The sequence below is a fragment of the Phyllostomus discolor genome, chromosome 6, assembly GCF_004126475.2.
Source record: "Phyllostomus discolor isolate MPI-MPIP mPhyDis1 chromosome 6, mPhyDis1.pri.v3, whole genome shotgun sequence".
Classification (NCBI taxonomy): domain Eukaryota; kingdom Metazoa; phylum Chordata; class Mammalia; order Chiroptera; family Phyllostomidae; genus Phyllostomus; species Phyllostomus discolor.
The window spans coordinates 22830759-22848513 of NC_040908.2; the positions used below are offsets into that span (position 1 = coordinate 22830759).

General features: G+C 38.7%; 2 protein-coding genes across 2 annotated transcripts; one reads left to right on the forward strand and one right to left on the reverse strand.

The window, feature by feature from the left end:
- Positions 1–1556: 1556 nt before the first annotated feature.
- SRSF7 (serine and arginine rich splicing factor 7) lies at positions 1557–7008 on the reverse strand. Its single transcript, XM_028515120.2, has 8 exons — positions 6853–7008; positions 5659–5839; positions 5224–5400; positions 4256–4330; positions 4071–4172; positions 2919–2972; positions 2396–2431; positions 1557–1856 (listed from the first exon to the last, which is right to left on the reverse strand). The coding sequence occupies exons 1-8, from the start codon at positions 6878–6880 to the stop codon at positions 1802–1804; spliced, it is 708 nt and encodes a 235-aa protein (XP_028370921.1). The 5' UTR covers positions 6881–7008; the 3' UTR covers positions 1557–1801.
- A 100-nt stretch (positions 7009–7108) lies between these two features.
- Positions 7109–17283, forward strand: LOC114498449 (tetratricopeptide repeat protein 39B-like). Its single transcript, XM_028514354.2, has 2 exons — positions 7109–7436; positions 14555–17283. The coding sequence occupies exon 2, from the start codon at positions 14718–14720 to the stop codon at positions 16488–16490; it is 1773 nt and encodes a 590-aa protein (XP_028370155.1). The 5' UTR covers positions 7109–7436; positions 14555–14717; the 3' UTR covers positions 16491–17283.
- The last annotated feature ends 472 nt before the right edge of the window (positions 17284–17755 follow it).

The following is a 17755-nucleotide window of genomic DNA, read 5'->3' on the forward strand; positions in this document are numbered from 1 at the left end:
CTCAAGTCAGTCACATATCTAACAGTCCTAACCTCTAAAAACAGAACAGGTACACTACACAAAGGTATATTATTTTAAGATGCATACTAACACAGGATTACTGAGTTATAGTCAATGGTATGACGGGTGTTCACCTACATATCTAGGCTTCCCTTTCCCATAGTGTAGAACTTTCTGTGCTTGATTCTTAAAACCATTTTGCCCCTACCCCCTTCCTTATACTAATCTCTAGCACACTACTAGTAATCTATCCCAAAGCTACAAGAAATGACTCCTACTCTTGACTCAGAACTCCCACTCCCAAAAATTGAGTATCAGGATTGTTTGTTCTTTGCAGATTTATTGTGGAGTAATCTTATCTTTATATATAACACAGAACAATTAAAGCTGACCAAGTGGAACAAGTCTGCCAATTACATAGTTTTATACCAACCATAATTGAGCCATTTTTCAAATTCCAAAAACAAAGTATCCAAACTTCTAACATACTAGTGATCATTCAGATCAAATAATTTGAGGCAGACCGATATCCCAATTGCAATGCTACCCCAATAACCCAAGGAAATGGACAAAGGCAGACACTGCCACCAGCATTGACTTTTTTTGCATGATCAATTTTTTTCTTTTGCTTCAATGCTAGAGAATACCTAGTCAAAGCTTCACCAGGAAATGAAAAATTAACTGTTACTGCCCTAATAAAGATACTTAAAGTTTAAAGAACCTACTGGCCATAATATTCTAAGATCCACCAGATGTTACCAAGAAACTACATAAGGTGTTGCTAAATAAATATAGGTGAGATTTATAAAACTGCACCTCATTAACATTTGATTGACATCTTTAATTACTTTGCACCAGCCTGGCAAAATAAAAGTATGTTGGTGGTTCAGAAGTGGAAGGAAAATCTAACAGGAATTAACAGATCTCTGCTCAGAATAAGGCAATTCATTTGAAGGGATAGAGTATCTGGATTGGAAAATTTTGCAAAGCTGGTTTACATAAAGGTGTTGTCCCAAATTTAGACAATTCCTCAAACATGCAAAAATGTTGGTATAAAACTGGCTAACACTGAAAACAAAGTACATTGAGAACTTCCTAAAATGGGAGTTCTCATTTGACACCATCCCATCTAATAGCCTGAAGGAAAAAAAAACAAAACCTCAGTCACCATTCAGAAAATAACTCAGTTCCTCAAGCATTGAGTCCAATTGTTACTTCTGACACCATTTGCTTTTATAAGCTTTGTTTAGTTCTTGTCCTGCTTATTTACAGGCAATCAGTGCTTCCTTTAGCTTAGTAGATCAAGATCATTAGCCTGGTAATATATAACACCAACTCCAAATGATTAATTCAGGGACTTGTAATGATGCATTCATGCTGTCAAGGGGAACTTGAGTTCTTGTCTTACCCAAAGCTCTAAGGGTAAAAGAATTTTCCAAGTGTGTGTACATTACAGTTAATGATGTTGAAGACCAGATCTGTATGAGTATGGATGATATCAAAGATGACTACTGAAGCTTACCAACTGAGTATTAATATTGAACACAGATCAAAAATCTAGTTAGAAACATTTTATTTAAATGTGCCAAATAAAAACCCACCATTTTCAAACCATAAGATGTTAATACATTCAACAAAAATTTATATTATCTTACTGCTGTGAATTTACAGAGTAATAATCCAGATCCATTTTGATTAGGTGATTGAAATAACCTTCCTAGGTTACACTTAACAAACATCACAAATCCCTTATAATAATGTAAACAAAATAACTTTTTCCTAAAAGGTGAACTTGAGAACTTCAGTCCACTCTTTCAGGACTTGCACTTCTTCGTGGACTTCCTGATGGGGAACGACTAAAAAAAAAAAAAAAAACACATCAGGTTTGGAACCCATTAGTGTCTACTGAAACTTATTCTTCTCATGAACCCATCAGGGCAAAACTGTTTGAATAAATTGAAAGGTGGCAGTTTCCATAGCAGAGATCTAAAAATTCATAGAATATTTTTATATAAATCCTCTGTCACTGTTTAAGATTAGACTTAATAGCCCCTTGATAAAACTACAAAGTTAACGAGAACTGTGAGTTTGTGTGTGTGGGTTTTTTTTTTTTGGATCACTGAACACCAACTAGATAATGGTTTGGCTGCAAAATTTCAACCTAAAAATTTTCCTCATGTAGGTACTTCCTTTTTACTTAATGTCACTATATGGGTGATAATGAAGCAGGAAAAACAATCCTCTAAGAAACTTAAGATCTAGTACTTTTTTATATATGTATACAGCACCAATTCTCCAAAGAGCTTAAAATCAAAGCCTGCAAGTAGGCAGGAAGTAAACAAATTCTACAGAAGCCACATCTAACAGTTAAAATTTGGCAACAAATTTAGCTTACCTTCTTTTTGGAGATGGAGATCTGGACTTTGATCGGCTGTCAAAACATGAGAAATTCTATTAAGAAAATGTACTAACCAATCCCTTTATTACAGTCACATTTTAAAATGAACCCCCAAACTGTCCTGAACTTAAAATGTCAGGCTCCAATTAAACTGAGGAAAGAGAGAAAAGAAAAAGCCTATCAGCTTTAACTAAAGCCAATCTTCCAACAATCGTTCATCATAAAAATGAAGTGCTGTATCATGATTAATCTGCCTTAAACAACTACTCCAGAATGCTCCTCCATGCACCTATCTGGTCTAACACGTGCCTCCTAATGTAACACCAAAGTCACAAACTTGACACCTTTGTCACTATAGCTTGACATTCTGTCTAGGAAGCCAGCCAGAATAGGCCATGTACAGATGAAGCTTTAAAGTTTGTTTTATTATTAAGGTACTATGTTCCCACTTAACACCTAGGCTTAAAATTAACACTTGAAACTTCAACAATTCAAAACACTTTGAAATGTATACCCTTACCTGCTTCGTGGTCGTGAAATAGACCTGGACCTTGATCTCGACCTTGACCTAGATCTTAAAAACAAAAATTATACCAATTAGTCCATAGTAAATGATTTCCTTAAAACACCTCCTGAGCACCTTATGGGGTAGGCTCAGAATAGAGGCTCAAACTGAGCAAGCTGCAACTCTTGCCTCTCCCATCAGTCTAAAAGTTTAGACAAATTATCCAATTTTCAACTAGCTCTGATAGCCAATTTCAATTATTTGCTTCTATCATACTCAATGAGCTAGATATTTTTTTTTTAAGATTCTATTTATTTATTTTTAGAGAGGAAAGGGAGGGAGATAGAGATAGAGAGAGAAACATCAATGTGCGGTTGCTCCAGGCCATGGCCTGCAACCCAGGCATGTACCCTGGCTGGGAATCGAACCTGTGACACTTTGGTTCACAGCCTGTACTCAATCCACTGAGCTACACCAGCCAGGGCTGAGCTAGATATTCTTAAAGTATACAGTATCCAAGAGAAAATAGGCGGTTTTCATTTAGGACTGCTGGGGTCAACATCACATAGACCCCTGAACTGAGATTTCAATTATTCAGGTGATAAGCTCAATTAAAAGAAAATCACAACACAACAGGTAAGGCAATAAGCTCTCATGATTCAAGACCACCAATTTATCCATTGCATAAGCCAAAACAGGCTGACGTACACACCTTGGGTCTTGTAATCAAGCTAAATTCATTTATCTAGAGAGGGGGTCCAGAGCTTTTGCAAACAAGTTTTAGAGTCTCTGCATTTAAAGACTTATAGAACAATGGTATCTCCCAGTGGCATTCCCTAGCCCTCATCATCTGTAGTATCAACTTATTTCAGACTTGATTCATTTCTATCACCTTTACAGGCATTCTAGAAAAGGGAGTAAAGAAAGTGTAAGTTTTTAGTTTGATTTTTAACTTCTTAAATTTCAATGTCTAAACTAAGTGTCTGGCTAAACAGGCCACATCCACCCAGATATATACAACTAAATACTTCCCTAAACAACGTCTCAAGGTCTCAAATTCATCCCATCAACCCAGATTATGTCCTTGAGACACTATGCTAATGTCATTAAATTGTGACAATCCAAATTACAAATGGGGTAGGGGGAAATGTTACACATTGGAAATACCTTGATCCTTTTATAGAACCAGACCTAGATCGTCTGAGTGAGGCCGATCGTGATCTACGAAGAGACACAGATCTTGATCGTTGAGGAGATGCTGATCTTGACCTAAAAATTAAATCAAAGAGGTTTAGGTCCATCTCCAGGTAGGCTTTTATTGCTAGTTAAAATTTGAATTAAAGATTCCTCACCTCCTTCCCCTGCTCCTGCTTCGAGAGCGAGAATACCGCCTACCTCTGGATCTCGAATGTGATCTAGACCGTGACCTATTTTTTCAAGTTAGAAATAGACAGAATGTGAGATGGCAACTCATTTTAGAGTTTGTATACCTCTGCTGAAATCAAATCTCAAAACTATTTAAAAATTTAGCGTCTCATATGGAAATAAACTCTGGGCCTATTAGTTGCCGAGTTTTTTTTTTTTTTTTAATTTTTTAATTTTAAAAAAAATTTTAAACTACCTAAAAAAAGATTCGTTAACAGCTGAATTACATCTTAGAATTACAAAATAGAAAACACTGTAATGTGTATTTAAAATAAACCTTGCAAGTTTGCAGGTCGACCCTCTTTGGCCCATGGTCTAGTAGATCTAGACGATCTAGAAGTATCTATAGCCGATCGCTGCATCTAGATGTTTTCTTCAATCTAACGACGATCAAACTGACAGCCAAATGAGCCAGGTGAGGCTTGATTGACGCAAGAAGATTTTTCTAGTTGGGAATGTGGTCAATCTGATGTTCCTCTTTCTAAACCGGAGGGGGCCCCAATTGTAAGCCAAATTTACTGTTACGGCGATCACCGACTCAAATTTTCTGCCCTTTAAATAAGGTGAAGCTAGGTGTAGATGACTCGAGGGGATCTGGCCTCTTATGCTGATCACCTCAAGGTCTAGGAGGATCTTAATTGTCGGATTTGCAAGGCGCCTCAGCATATCATAAGGCTCGTGACATTCTGAATCAAGGCGACTGACTCAAACGAAGAAACCTGAAAGGTTTTGACCAGGTTGATTATTAATATATTAACATTTAATTAAACAAAAAATGTAAAATACACCTGTACAATTAACATTTACAATTATATAAAAATACGAATTTCTTGCCTTGCTAATAAAAAAATTACTTGATTAACTAATATACCAACCATTTCTTTAAAATAAATACCTGCTTCTTCTTCGGCGGCTATAGCGATGACAATCATAAGCATAATGTCCCTTTTCACCACACTCATAGCATCTATCATTGGGATCAAAGGGACGTCGAGCAGGTGGTCTATCAAAACGAGATCTCCGAGGCATGCCTGTTGATAGTTCAACCCTCACTCGGGAACCACAAATCACCCTATAAGAGAGAATCAACAAATTCTAATGCTAAAAAAACTCATGTGACATCTAAATTCACAATTTTCCAACCACTCTTTCCTTTCACAAGTTCCAGCTACCTTTAAGTCCTAACTCCACCTTTGTTTTCTTAAACACATAAAATTAGCTATTTACCATCTCCTCTATTCTACAGAATCCAACCTGAGCACCTAGCTCATTACCTAACCTACTGGACTATTCTAGTGAACGTAAGTTTCATAATAGGCATCTTACTTACTTGCCATCCAGGCCTCGTACTGCGTCTTCTGCATCTCTAGGATCTTCAAATTCCACAAAGGCAAATCCTGGAGGATTTCTCGCAATCCACACAGTTCTTAAAGGACCATAATAACTGAAAGCCCTTTCTAACTCTCCTTTGCCAGCACCAGTTCCCAGGTTACCAACATACACCTTGGTTTCTGTTTAAAAATGCAAATAGAAGAACACACGTTATGCAAAATTTGACTTAAGTTTGAATGAATTCTTTGCCTTAGAACAGGCCAACCTCTGTGCAAGCACCTTTAGTGCTCTGTCAAGGGTTATATTTGATCTCAAAACCAGCGAGGTCCGTAAATTTCTTAAGAGCTAGGCGTATGACACAGTTCTTAACATTCTAACAAGGTGGAAATAAAACCTCCAGAACTCAGGTAATATTCCCAGGCGTGAGGCGGGCTCCGCCTCGGCCCCGCCCCCGAGTCCCGGCAGCCCCGAGCACGCTGGAAGCGCGCGGACCCGCAGCAGCAGCAGCAGCAGCGGGCAGGCCCCACCAGCGCCGGCCGGCAGAGCAGGGCTGCACTGGCTCTCGCCCTCCACAGCAACCGCCCCAGGCACAGGCTTGCCTAAGACTCCAGCTCCCCGCCCCAGTCCATAAACCGCGCTCCAAAGAGCTAAAAGAGAAAAGAAACCAGCCTCCAGACAAAAAGATTATGTCTCCATACCCACTCCGCAGTTCGACCGATTGTATGATGAAGAGAGCACAGCTCGAGGCGGCCAGTTTTGCTCAGGCTCAAATTCACCTTTGATTTTGTGGCTGTGATCCTATCTGTCCGCTAAAGTGGCGGGAAAGCGCCAAGGAAATGCGCCACCATGCTCGTCAATGTGCGCAAAATGGCAGCCGAGGGCGGGGGGGTGTGGGGGGCGGCAGGGCGGCTCGAAAAGGGCAACAGGATAACAGTGACCGTGGGCCTCACTTGGGCTGGTATGCGAGACGAAAATGCCCAAGAATTAACATGGAACTCGACACAGACCTACACCCGCCATCCCCCGTTTCCTTCAATATCCCGCCCCCGCTGCCTCCGGCTTCGTATGGTGTGCGCCGAAGCCGCCATTACGCACGCGGAATAACCGTCTCCCAACCGACGCGTCTACCCCACAGCCTCGCAATACTCGCTATACCCACATTAATGCCCCTTGCTGGGCCCAAGCCTCTTACCTCCTCCGTACCGCCCGTAACGCGACATGATGACTGGCCCGCGAGCTCTGCTTCTTCAGCTCGCAGCGCCCAGGGACCGAGCGACACAAAAAGCTGCAGATCCCTCACACACCAACACTCCCAGCAGCACTAAGAGGAAGAGCCTGGCGTTCCGGCTTATATACGCGGCGCTGGGTCTTTTTGCGCATGCGTCATCTCAGGGTTCCGCGCGGCACAAAGGAGCTGGGCGGAAACCCCGGAGAAGCAGCGCGGAGGGAACTGAAGAAAGATACCAATCACAGGCGGAGGGATACGTTTCCATGGAAACAGTAGACTCCCGCCTGTAAACCCTAGGTCTTCCCCACGGTGTCCCTCTCCCTTCGTCCTCCTTTCCTCTACGGTCCTCGTTTTCCTTCCCTTTTCCCTTCCCCCATTAATTTCCCCCAATTTAGGGACCCTCAGCTTTAGTAATCTTACTGCAGGTGTATTGGAATGGCTTTATGAAAGACTGTAAAATTTAGCCGCTGATGTTGCAGCCATCGCCGCAGTTCTGCTGGGAAACCTGGCCTGGAGTTCTACTCAGTGATCTTTGGGGCTCGGCAGAGGTAATCGGGAGTTTGTCCAGGGTGAAAACACCATGAACCCCGCCATTCTGAGCAGTGGTCTCTGCATTATAGACGTCGCTGCACCACTCTCCAATCCCTTCAGAACCAGCCACCAATTTTCACCAACTTGTTCCGAATACTTGGAGTTTGGGGGACAAAGGAATAGAGTTGTTTCTTTATTTCCCTTTTCTTTTTTTGTTATTTTGAAATTACGACCAAACCCTAAATTCTTAAAGCATTTTGACTAGTGGCAATTCTGAAATTATTTGCATTTGAAGCACAATTGAGCTGTGCTTCCCTTCTAGTTCTTTTTGTATTGTAGTAACACATCTCATCCACTACACACTCAGATCCTAAGGACTGGGACCGAAGTCGTCTTTGAGTACCAGCCGCTTGCTGCTCAGCCACTCTGTATAGCAAATATATGGAAACCTTCGCTTTACATGAGAATCACTTAAAATCCTGTTTTGATTTTACACATTTGCCAGTCACCAGCTCTACGAATTCAGCTTTAACTTTTTTTTACCATCCACCAAAAAAAGACATTATACCATAATGTCTTTTGGGATACATGAGTTGGAAATGTTTCACATAAAAGAGGAATTCCTTAGATATTTGTTTTTTTTTATCTGCTGTATCTTAACTTGATATGTATAGGTGTGGGATACAGAGTATAGAGAAAAGGAGGCTTAGTTGAATAAGCCTTTATTCAGGTGAATAAAGCATAGATTTTCTCCAGGTAATCCTATGAATTTATACTTTTTTCAGATTTATCAAATTATGGAAAGAATTAAAGATACTTTTATGTACTCTGAAAAAAATACAGCATCAATTCTATAAAGCCTCACTAATTTGACTTTCTCCTACTAAGAATTAATGAGAATTGCAGTTGGACAGAACATAACATCAAAAGATAGTACTTATTAGTCAATGGCCATACCACCTTGAATGCCCAAGATTTGGTCTGATCTCAGGAGCTAAGCAGTGTTGGGTCTAGTTAGTATTTGGAAGGGAAAGATAGTACTTATTATTCTGCATAGCTACTAATAGGCCCCAATAAATTTTTTTTTTTGGTTCTGAATACAAAGTCCACTGTACAAAAGAGAATTTCTAAGCAAGAAATGCTAACAATATTAAAGGAAGCAATTTTCCAACTTATAACAAACTGCTTTCAAACACCTTAAAGAGAAAGGGGTAAACCCTGACTGGCTTGTCTGCCTCTCTAGGAGACAGGCCCTTTCATAAGCTAATTACATATTACTTATCTCTTTTTTAAATTTTTTTAAATGTTCACTATGCCCAGGTTACTTTTTTAAATATTTTATTTATATATTTTTTAGAGAGGGAAGGGATGGAGATAGAGAGAGAGAGAGAAACATTAATGTGCGGTTGCTGGGGGTTATGGCCTGCAACCCAGGAATGTACCCTGGCTGGGAATCGAACCTGGGACACTTTGGTTCCCAGCCCGCGCTCAATCCACTGAGCTACACCAGCCAGGGCTGTATTATTTATCTCTTAAAAGGGCCAATTCTAGGCTAGGCTTTGCTAACATAGTTGCCATGAAAAAAAAAATAGTACTGCACACTATTTCTGTACACTATTATACTGGACACTCTTTCTCTTAAGAACATGTAACCAACTCTTTTCACTAAAAGTAATAAAAGCAGATTTCACCCTGGCTGAGTATATCAGTTGGTGAGAACATCCTCCCAATACACCAAGGTGGTTGGTTGTATCCCTGGTCAGGGCACAGAAAAGAATTGACCAATGAATGCATAAATAAATGGGAAATGAACCCATGTTTTATTCTCTCTCTCTTTCTCTGCCTACCTCTCTCTCTGAAATAAATTAAAAAATAAATAAAAATAAAGACAGATTTCAAAACAATATGAATGCACAGGATGATTCTGGTTTTGTAAAAATAAATTGTATTAATGTATAAATAAAAGTAAGTTTTTTTGTTTTGTCTTTCTGTATTTTACAACTTCCTATAATTTTTTTAAGTGGGATGCTTGGAGACAGAGGAATTCTCAGTTTGAGCTGAGAAATCACTGTTTAGTAGCTATGCAAATTGGAACATGTTACTATACTTGTCATCTAGGCTCTAGAATTCTGAGGGGAAAATAGAGGTTTTAATGTTGCTGTTGCTGTCTGTGGGTGGATGGTATTGTGAGTAGTTTACATGCATTTAGGTTATTTTTTATTGTCTATTATGACTTGTACTACTTATAATTAAAAAATTAAAGTAAATCAACTACAAATAAATTTAAATATTTTAAGTCAAAGTAGTAATGGAAGAATGAAATAAGATAGTTAATATAGGGAGAATATTAGTAGACATACTCCTAAACCACTTACTGTGGTTGCCTGTGGGACGTGAGATTGGGTTGAAGATAGGGAGGAGCTTCCATTTTTTAACTATATAATCTGCTGTATTGTTTGAAGTTTTTGTGTTTTTTAAACAAATATAGCACTTTTGTAATAATACTTAAACATTAGTACATGCCCTTCTTCCATGCTCGCCATATCTTTTACTCAGCTGTATTTCCTTTCCCTTCATAGCTCCTCTCACCTTCTGACCTCTTTCTTTCTTTCATGACAGCATCTCACAAGAGCAGGCACTTAGTTTTACGCACTGACTCATTCCTACTGTCTGACATTGTACTTGGCCTGTACTAGATTCTCAACAATATATATAGAATTAGTGAATCTATGAAGAAAGTATTTCAGTGATGTCACATGATTATTACTCAATTAATATTTATAAATGATTTTTCCGAGGTTATATAGATATTTGGTGTCCAAATCTGAACCTCCGGTTCTCCCAGTCCAGAGATGTTTATTTTGCAGCATGCTGCCTCCCTGAAAGTAACTTGTCTTGGCTTTTAAACAATTCTCTGAGATTTGTAGTGAGATATCTGCTTTATATTTCAAAAATGTGCCTGTGACCCTATAAGTATACTGCCATTTTCCAGTGGGACACTGTTGGTGTTTAAAACAACAAAATCCCACTTTATCCTAGAATTTTTCTCTTTGGTTACATACCACAGGAAGTTGTTTATTGCCTTTTCATGAACAAATACCCCTGGTCCCTCTTCCTCCTCCCATTCAGTACAGCGGGTTTAGGGTTTCTCAAACACATAAGCGAATTACTACAAATATTGGAAGGCATCTTGATTTTTGGTAACCTCAGATTTAAATATCTTTGAGATGCTAATGAAGTCTAAGTTTTGTTTCCTATAGGAACCTTTCAGCGTCCCTGAAAAGAAAACTTTAATGTCTATGTGTATTTACTTGGGTACTAGGAGGAGAGTATAAATCATTTAATACTCTACACTGCCAAACCTGGGATTATAGTAAAGATATGTTTACTTCCTTTCATCTTTTCTTCTTCAAAAGCTTGTATGATGCACTTGATAGGTAATAAGCTACTGCTTAAACACCAGGACAAAAAAAATAATAAATGTATTGATCTTGCCCTCAAGCCCAGTAGGATATAAACATGTTAAAAACACACACACACACACGAACATATACAGGGTGAGGCAAAAGTAGGTTTATAGTTCATATGGAAAATAATACAATAATAAATAATATAAGAATAAGCTGTCACGTACTCAAAACTGTAAACCTACTTTTGCCCTACTACACACACACACACACACACACACACACACACACATTCTAAAAACATACTGACTTGGGATCCATTATTTTAGATTTAATTTCAGATTTAATACTCTCACTTGTTTATTTTCTATTAATCATTCTGTTCTTTCTCACCCTGAGTCTTCTCGGAGCCCTAGCTGTACTGAATGAATGACAAGAAGGAAGGCTCTTTGTTAGTGGAAGAGGTTTTTCTCATCTAAGTCTACTCCTTCCTTTATGTGTGCTCTGTGCATCCCCCTCTGCCTCCTTTTCACTGAATTATTCGTTTCTGTATCTTCAGCTTCTCCCTCTCTACCTTACTGAAGCCCTCAGTGACTGATCTGGCTCAGTATTAGCCATCCCTCGTCAATCCCCACTAGACTGATCCTTTCAAACATAGACAAGCAGATAGAGGTAAAGAACACAGTTCAGACAGAACATTTTAAGCAAAAGAATAATAGGAGTATGACTCTGCCTTTATCACCAAAAGCTCTGGAACTCCTACGAAAAGCAATCTGCATCCCAAACCTCATTTAAAACAATTCTGTAAGCACTTACTATGGGCAGGGGGATGGATATAAAATAATATATTGAGAATTTACAGTGTATGCCAGGTACTGTCCTGATTGCTTTATATACATTAATTCACCTAATTTGGCCAACTACTCAGGTAGAAGTACTATTATTCTCTATTTGCAGATGAAGAAACAGAGGCACAGTAAGGTGAAGCAAATGGCAGAATCAGGATTCAAACCTAAGGAGTCTAACTTTACAGTCTGTCCATTTTACTATACTATAACCTTAGTGATAAGCCTTGTTAAAGAATTACTTCCAAGGTGATTTAGGGGACAAGAGAGAGCACCTTGCTCAGCAAAGTAGAATTGCCAGGGCTTGGATATCAATTGCTGATGGACATGGAAGAAGAAAAAGAAGAGAGAGCCTGGAGTGGATGACGGGATCAACCATCTAGATAAGGAATACAAGGGTAGATGGAGGAAGAGATGGTTTTAAGAGTCAGCAAATAACATCCTTTTTCCTCCCCTGAGTTCAGAACCAATGAGACACAAATGTAAGAGTCAGGCAAAGGAGACCAAAACAAAACCTCTTTTTTTTTATTAAGTTGATAGTTATTGTGACTTCAGAGGTGTTGTCCAGTGGGCTCACTAATGCTTCACCCTTAATTAAGCAGATTTACCCACTCGGTCCCAGGAGCAGCTGGGCAGCAGAAAATAAACTCTTCCTGATTTTTGGTTTCAGACTTGAACAAGCTGGTTGCAAAAGAAGGAATTCAGAAGGCACAAGGGACACTTTCCCAGTTCTTTCTGTCAGCTTCCAGCCAGCAGTCAGCCCACTGGCCAGGAGTATTCCTTTAGCAGGAAAGTCTCATGGGCACTTCAAGAACAGGGGATACAGTGATGGGACAAACAGAGAGAGGCTGTTAAAACAGAACAAACTTCCAGTTTTGAGATGAATAAGGTCTGAGGATCTTATGTATAACACTGTGTATAGTTGATAACACCATCGTATAACTGAAATCTGCTAAAAGTAGAACTTCAATGTTCTCACCCCCCCAAAATCATGTCATATTGTAAACTTTACATATCTTGCAATTTTGTCAATTTTACCTCAACTGAGAGGAAAGCATAATTGGGAAAAGGGCCTCCCCTCAACAACTCTGAAAACTTAAGTGTAAACTAAACAAGTATTAGTTATTGAGATAAGTGAAAAATAGAATCTCAAATAATCACAGGAAAAGGAAGAAATTCTGATTTTTACACAGAGGGAAGAGAAAAATAGAATCCCCAAAATATTAGAACAACATACAAGTAAATCTTGGTACAGGGAATTCCTTATGGCTATATTTTTATGTGCTCTTTGGGAGTAGCAAACAGCAATTATGTGGCAGAAAGATGTGTTTACAACTTGCTTTCAGGAAATTCCTAGAGATATGTTACAGGTACCGGAAGTCATTTAGCAACCATTTATTAATGCCTACATTGTTCAAGAGAGTATGCTAGAACTGGGATATAATGCTAAATAAAACATAAATTATGCCTTGAAGCTCCCAAGCTCATGGTGAAAGCAGGTGTAGAAATAATTACAATGCAGTGAGCTAAAGGCTAGTAGCAATATATACAGAATGCTTTTAGAGTGATTGTGTTGACAGACTCCAGTGAGGTTCTGGGAAAAGGAAGAATTGGTTGTGTTGGATGGAGAATAGGGATTCTATGGACTATCATTTGAAAATATTAGGCCTGAAGGAAGGGAACATTTTACTTGGGTTGAATGTGGCCCTCTACTAGGTTTCTCCAGCTAATCTCCAGCTGACCATAATCCAGCCACCACTATTGCAGTCCCAAGAATAATGTCCCTCCTCGTGGGCTGCATGGCTCTTCCACTTTAGCTCCACTAAAGAACTGAACCTTTAGATAAATATGTAATTAACTTAGCTTTTCAATGGATAGTGACTATAGTTACTAATATTTGGAAACATAACTAAACCCTAAGGTATAAAAACAGAAATTTAATGAAAGTAATAGCTCTGAGGTGTCCTTCTCCCCATCACTTTTTCCTCACATGTAACATATTTTCCGTCTGGCTTTTTCTCTTCCCTCTGTGCAAAAATCTGAATTTCTTTTCTTTTGATTATTCTCCTCTGCTTTATCTTCCACACCTGTCTTTTAACTTATTCAAAATACAGGATTAAAGTACATTTTAAAGTATACTTGTACTTATTGTAAAGCGTAGCCATTACAATTAAAGTGCTATGTTTGTTGTTTCTACTTTTTAAAATAGATTAATTGAACTTACTGTGTTACTATGAATAAATTAAGTAGTTTGCTCTGTAATTGGTTTTCCATTGTGCCCATCCCCCATCCCACTTTCTTACCAAGATACCATAGTAATGCTGTGATAACAACTATTATATTTGATTTTTTTCTAACTGCAACAATGCTAGGAAGTGTTGCTAGTTCACACAACACTTTCCATGCCCAAAGTCCCATCCAACTAACCATAATATTTCACAAAGACCTAGTTTTTTGTTTTGTTTTGTTTTAATGAAAATATATGCAAGTGTAGGGGCGTTACTAAGAATAGCATGGAAGGGATTTTTCATTCCTAAAATCTTTATTCTTTCATCTGACAATTCAGCTTTCCTTAGTCTTAACTAGAGACCTAGGTGAATAAATTCCCCTTTCAAGCCAGATTCTTGTCCCCATGGCTTTCCTAGAGGGAAATTTTACAGCTGTCCCAGTACAGTTGTATAACATAAATACACAAAAGCATGATCTTAGGAAAATAATAGGTTGGAGGGGTGGTTACAAAAGAAGTCTTCTGTTTAGAAAATATTTACTTCACAATGTTTTAAAAGAACATGTTTCCTTTAGTAATTTCCAAATCATTTGAATTTTTCAGAAATACATCTTCTGGGTAAATAAAATGATCTTTCCCCCCTTTGTCTGATCTAGATGAGAATATCGTAATGCTGCACCTCACAGCTCTCAGTCTGTTTGCCTCCATTATAATAGCAACTGGAAGAAGGGACCCCAGTCAGGAGAACAGGAGCTACCCTCAGTGCAACCACATCCCTCCACTGCAAGTATTTCCCATCTCTAAAGTAGGGTAGCAGATATGTCACTTGCTCTAGGTAAAAGAGAAAATGATAAGGAAGATGACTTTACATCATTGACTTTATGGAAAGAAAAAGATGATAAGGAGGACAAGTTTGAAGACGCCTATGAAATTATCCCTGCAGCAACAACAATGAATCTAATGTCTTCCCTGGAAGAATGCACAACTGGATTGTATTTATTTCTAAATAACAGATTCTCAGATGCTATAAATCTCATTCAGCCATGGTCGAAAAACAGCATTTACCACGCTCTAGTTTATAGTATCCTTATGGTTGTCAAAGCCGTTTTGACTTTTGATCCACAGGATATAGAGGCTGGGATGGCTGCTACAAAGGATGCTTTGAGAACCTGTAACAGTTTCCGAAGAAAAACTAGGATGGTAAGTTTGTCTCATCTAGTGAGTAAACATGGAATAAAGTCTGTCAAAGAAGAGGAACTGCACGCAGAAGTCTGCTATGCTGAGTGTTTGATCTTGAAGTCCACTGTAACATTTATTCAGGATGAGAGTATACTTGGTTTTCTTAAAAGTGGGATCAGCCTTGGGTTAAGTCACCAAATATACAAAGACTGTCAACAAATATTAACACAGATACCTAACAAACAACAAAGCACAACCTACAGACACCTAGTTGGAGGAATAAAATTTGGTCTTGGAGCATTCAATTTGATGTTATCACTTGTGCCACCAAAGACACTTAAATTACTCGATCTTGTTGGATATTATGGTAATAAAGAGGTAGGCTTGTCTTTGCTTCATGAGAGTGCATCTGAATCCCATATAAATAACATCTTAAGTATTTTGACTCTACTCTTCTACTACAATTATATTTGTGTAGTTTTTGGTGTTGAAAATGGTAACACTTCTACAATAGAGGACCTCTTCCTGATCTACCTCCAGAAATTTCCAAAGTGTGTCATACTTAATTTTTTTCATGCACGTTTTAATATGCTGAAAGGAAAATTTGAAAATGCACAGTTAATATTAGAGGAGTGCATTTTTATTCAGAATGAATGGAAGCAGCTTAATCACCTCTGTTACTGGGAACTCATGTGGTGCCACATTTTTCTGCAGGATTGGAAGCAGGCTTACCACTATGCCAATCAGTTATTCCAAAACAGCAGGTGGTCCAAAGCAATGTATTTATACAGTAAAGCTATACTACTGGCTTTGCTTCCTTCTGGATTTGCTCAATCCATAAATGAGGACATGAACTCTCACTTTTTAAAAGTGGAGAGCCTAAGAATCAGATTTTTAGGAACTTCTGTGCCAGTAGAAAAGTTTGTTGCTGAGAAGGGCCGGCGCTATGGTACTACTACAGGCTGGTTTACAGCACAGCCCCTTCTGGAATTCGTTTATGCCTGGAGTGGTTTCCGAATAATGAGCAAACAACTACAACTTATTTCCTGCTGGCTATCTATAATTAACAAAGGAGAAGACCTCTTACAAGAAAATCCAAATAAAGAGTATGGCACAGATGATATGAGTTTGCTAAATTTACTGAAAGGTCTATGTCTGAAATATTTAGGTGAATATTCGACGGCTGAGCAGTACTTCATTCGTGTGATTGAAAATGAGAAATTGTTAAAATATGACCACTATTTGGTGCCGTATACTTACTATGAACTGGGAATTCTGTACTATCTGAAAGGAGATTATGTCAGTGCAATAAAAAACCTAGACAACATAAAAAACTACAAAGACTATTCCATGGAAGCCCGATTACAGTTTAGGGCTCATGTAGCTCTTGAACAAATAACTAAAGAAAAGTGATTTAGATGCAAAGTGTTGTTTTGTTTACTATGAGCGAAGTATTCTACAGCCAGCAAGGTAATTAACAGGTAGAAAATAATTTCTTTGTGGAAGAAATCCAAAAAGAGGCAGCTGCTGAGAATTTGGCTGGTAACAAGAAAGAAATTACTTTTCCCTCTTTCTTTCTTCGTATCTATAAAATGGAATGTCTTAGACTCGCAAATGGAGTGATGTGCATTCTTGAAAAAGAAAAGGCAAATGATGTACATTATGAAAGATACTCTCATAGTTATTAATTTATTAATCATGTTAAACATTTTCAAAAACTCAAAAATATTTCTTAACACCTCATTAGATGTTTATAGCTCGTAAATAAAATAGAGAAAGTAGCTACACTAGGAATCTCAGTGCCCTGTAAATGTTTTTATTTAACTAGTAAGAGAAGGAAAAAAGTTTGTCTTGCTGCCATTTCAAAACAATGACGAACTGAAGAGCAGAGACTCTGAATGGCTTTCCCTTACAGTAATTTCTATTGGCTTTTTGTACAAGAGAGATACTCCCCCCGTGTGCTCAGTGGTATATTTCACCTTTTTTCATTAGGAAGCTCAAATATGGGGCTATAACTTACTGGAAGACAGAAAAGAAAGAGCCCCCCCCCCCCCCCCACACACAATAAAACCCTTTGAAGATAATTGGAAAGCCAACAGCACAAATGCATTGGGTAGAAAAAAGACAAGATGAGGCCATTGGAGGGAGAGTTTAGTTAACACTAGCCATCCCTTAAAAAAAAAGATTTTATTTATTTTTAGAGAGAAGGGAAGGTGGGGAGAAAGAAAGAAACATTGATGTGAGAGAGAAACATTGACTGGTTGCCTCTCATGAGCGCCTGACTGGGGACCACACCTGCAACCTAGACATGTGCCCTGACCGGGGTTCTACCCAGCATCCTGCTCTGTAGGACAAGCCCCAACAAACTATCAGGGGTAGCCCTCCCTTTAGCTGCCCTCCCTGTAGCTGCCCTCCCTAGGGTGTAATTCCTATTAAGACCAGCTCTTTAATATAATTAACCACTTGCACCTATCCTGTGTCATCGTTAGCAGGCTAATCTGAGAGCAAATGGCAGCTGTAAGCATGAGGCCGGGTATTGTTTTACTCACCTTAGGGATGAAATCAGTCCTTAGTTTTTAGAACATTAAGTCTGGCTGAGTGTACCTTCTGTGCAGTAGTCACCCATAGAAAAAGAAGTTGCTGGGAAAGTTTGCCTTGCTAAAACACATGAGTGAAAC

Excerpts from the sequence above, each read along its gene's own strand:
- LOC114498449 (XM_028514354.2), top strand. The coding sequence starts at position 14,718 with ATGTCACTTGCTCTAGGTAAAAGAGAAAATGATAAGGAAGATGACTTT.
- SRSF7 (XM_028515120.2), bottom strand. The coding sequence starts at position 6,880 with ATGTCGCGTTACGGGCGGTACGGAGGAG. Across the intron at positions 5,401-5,658 it reads GTACGAGGCCTGGATGGCAA|GGTGATTTGTGGTTCCCGAG; the intron begins GTAAGTAAGATG and ends TCTCTCTTATAG. Across the intron at positions 2,432-2,918 it reads ATTTCACGACCACGAAGCAG|CCGATCAAAGTCCAGATCTC; the intron begins GTAAGGGTATAC and ends ATGTTTTGACAG.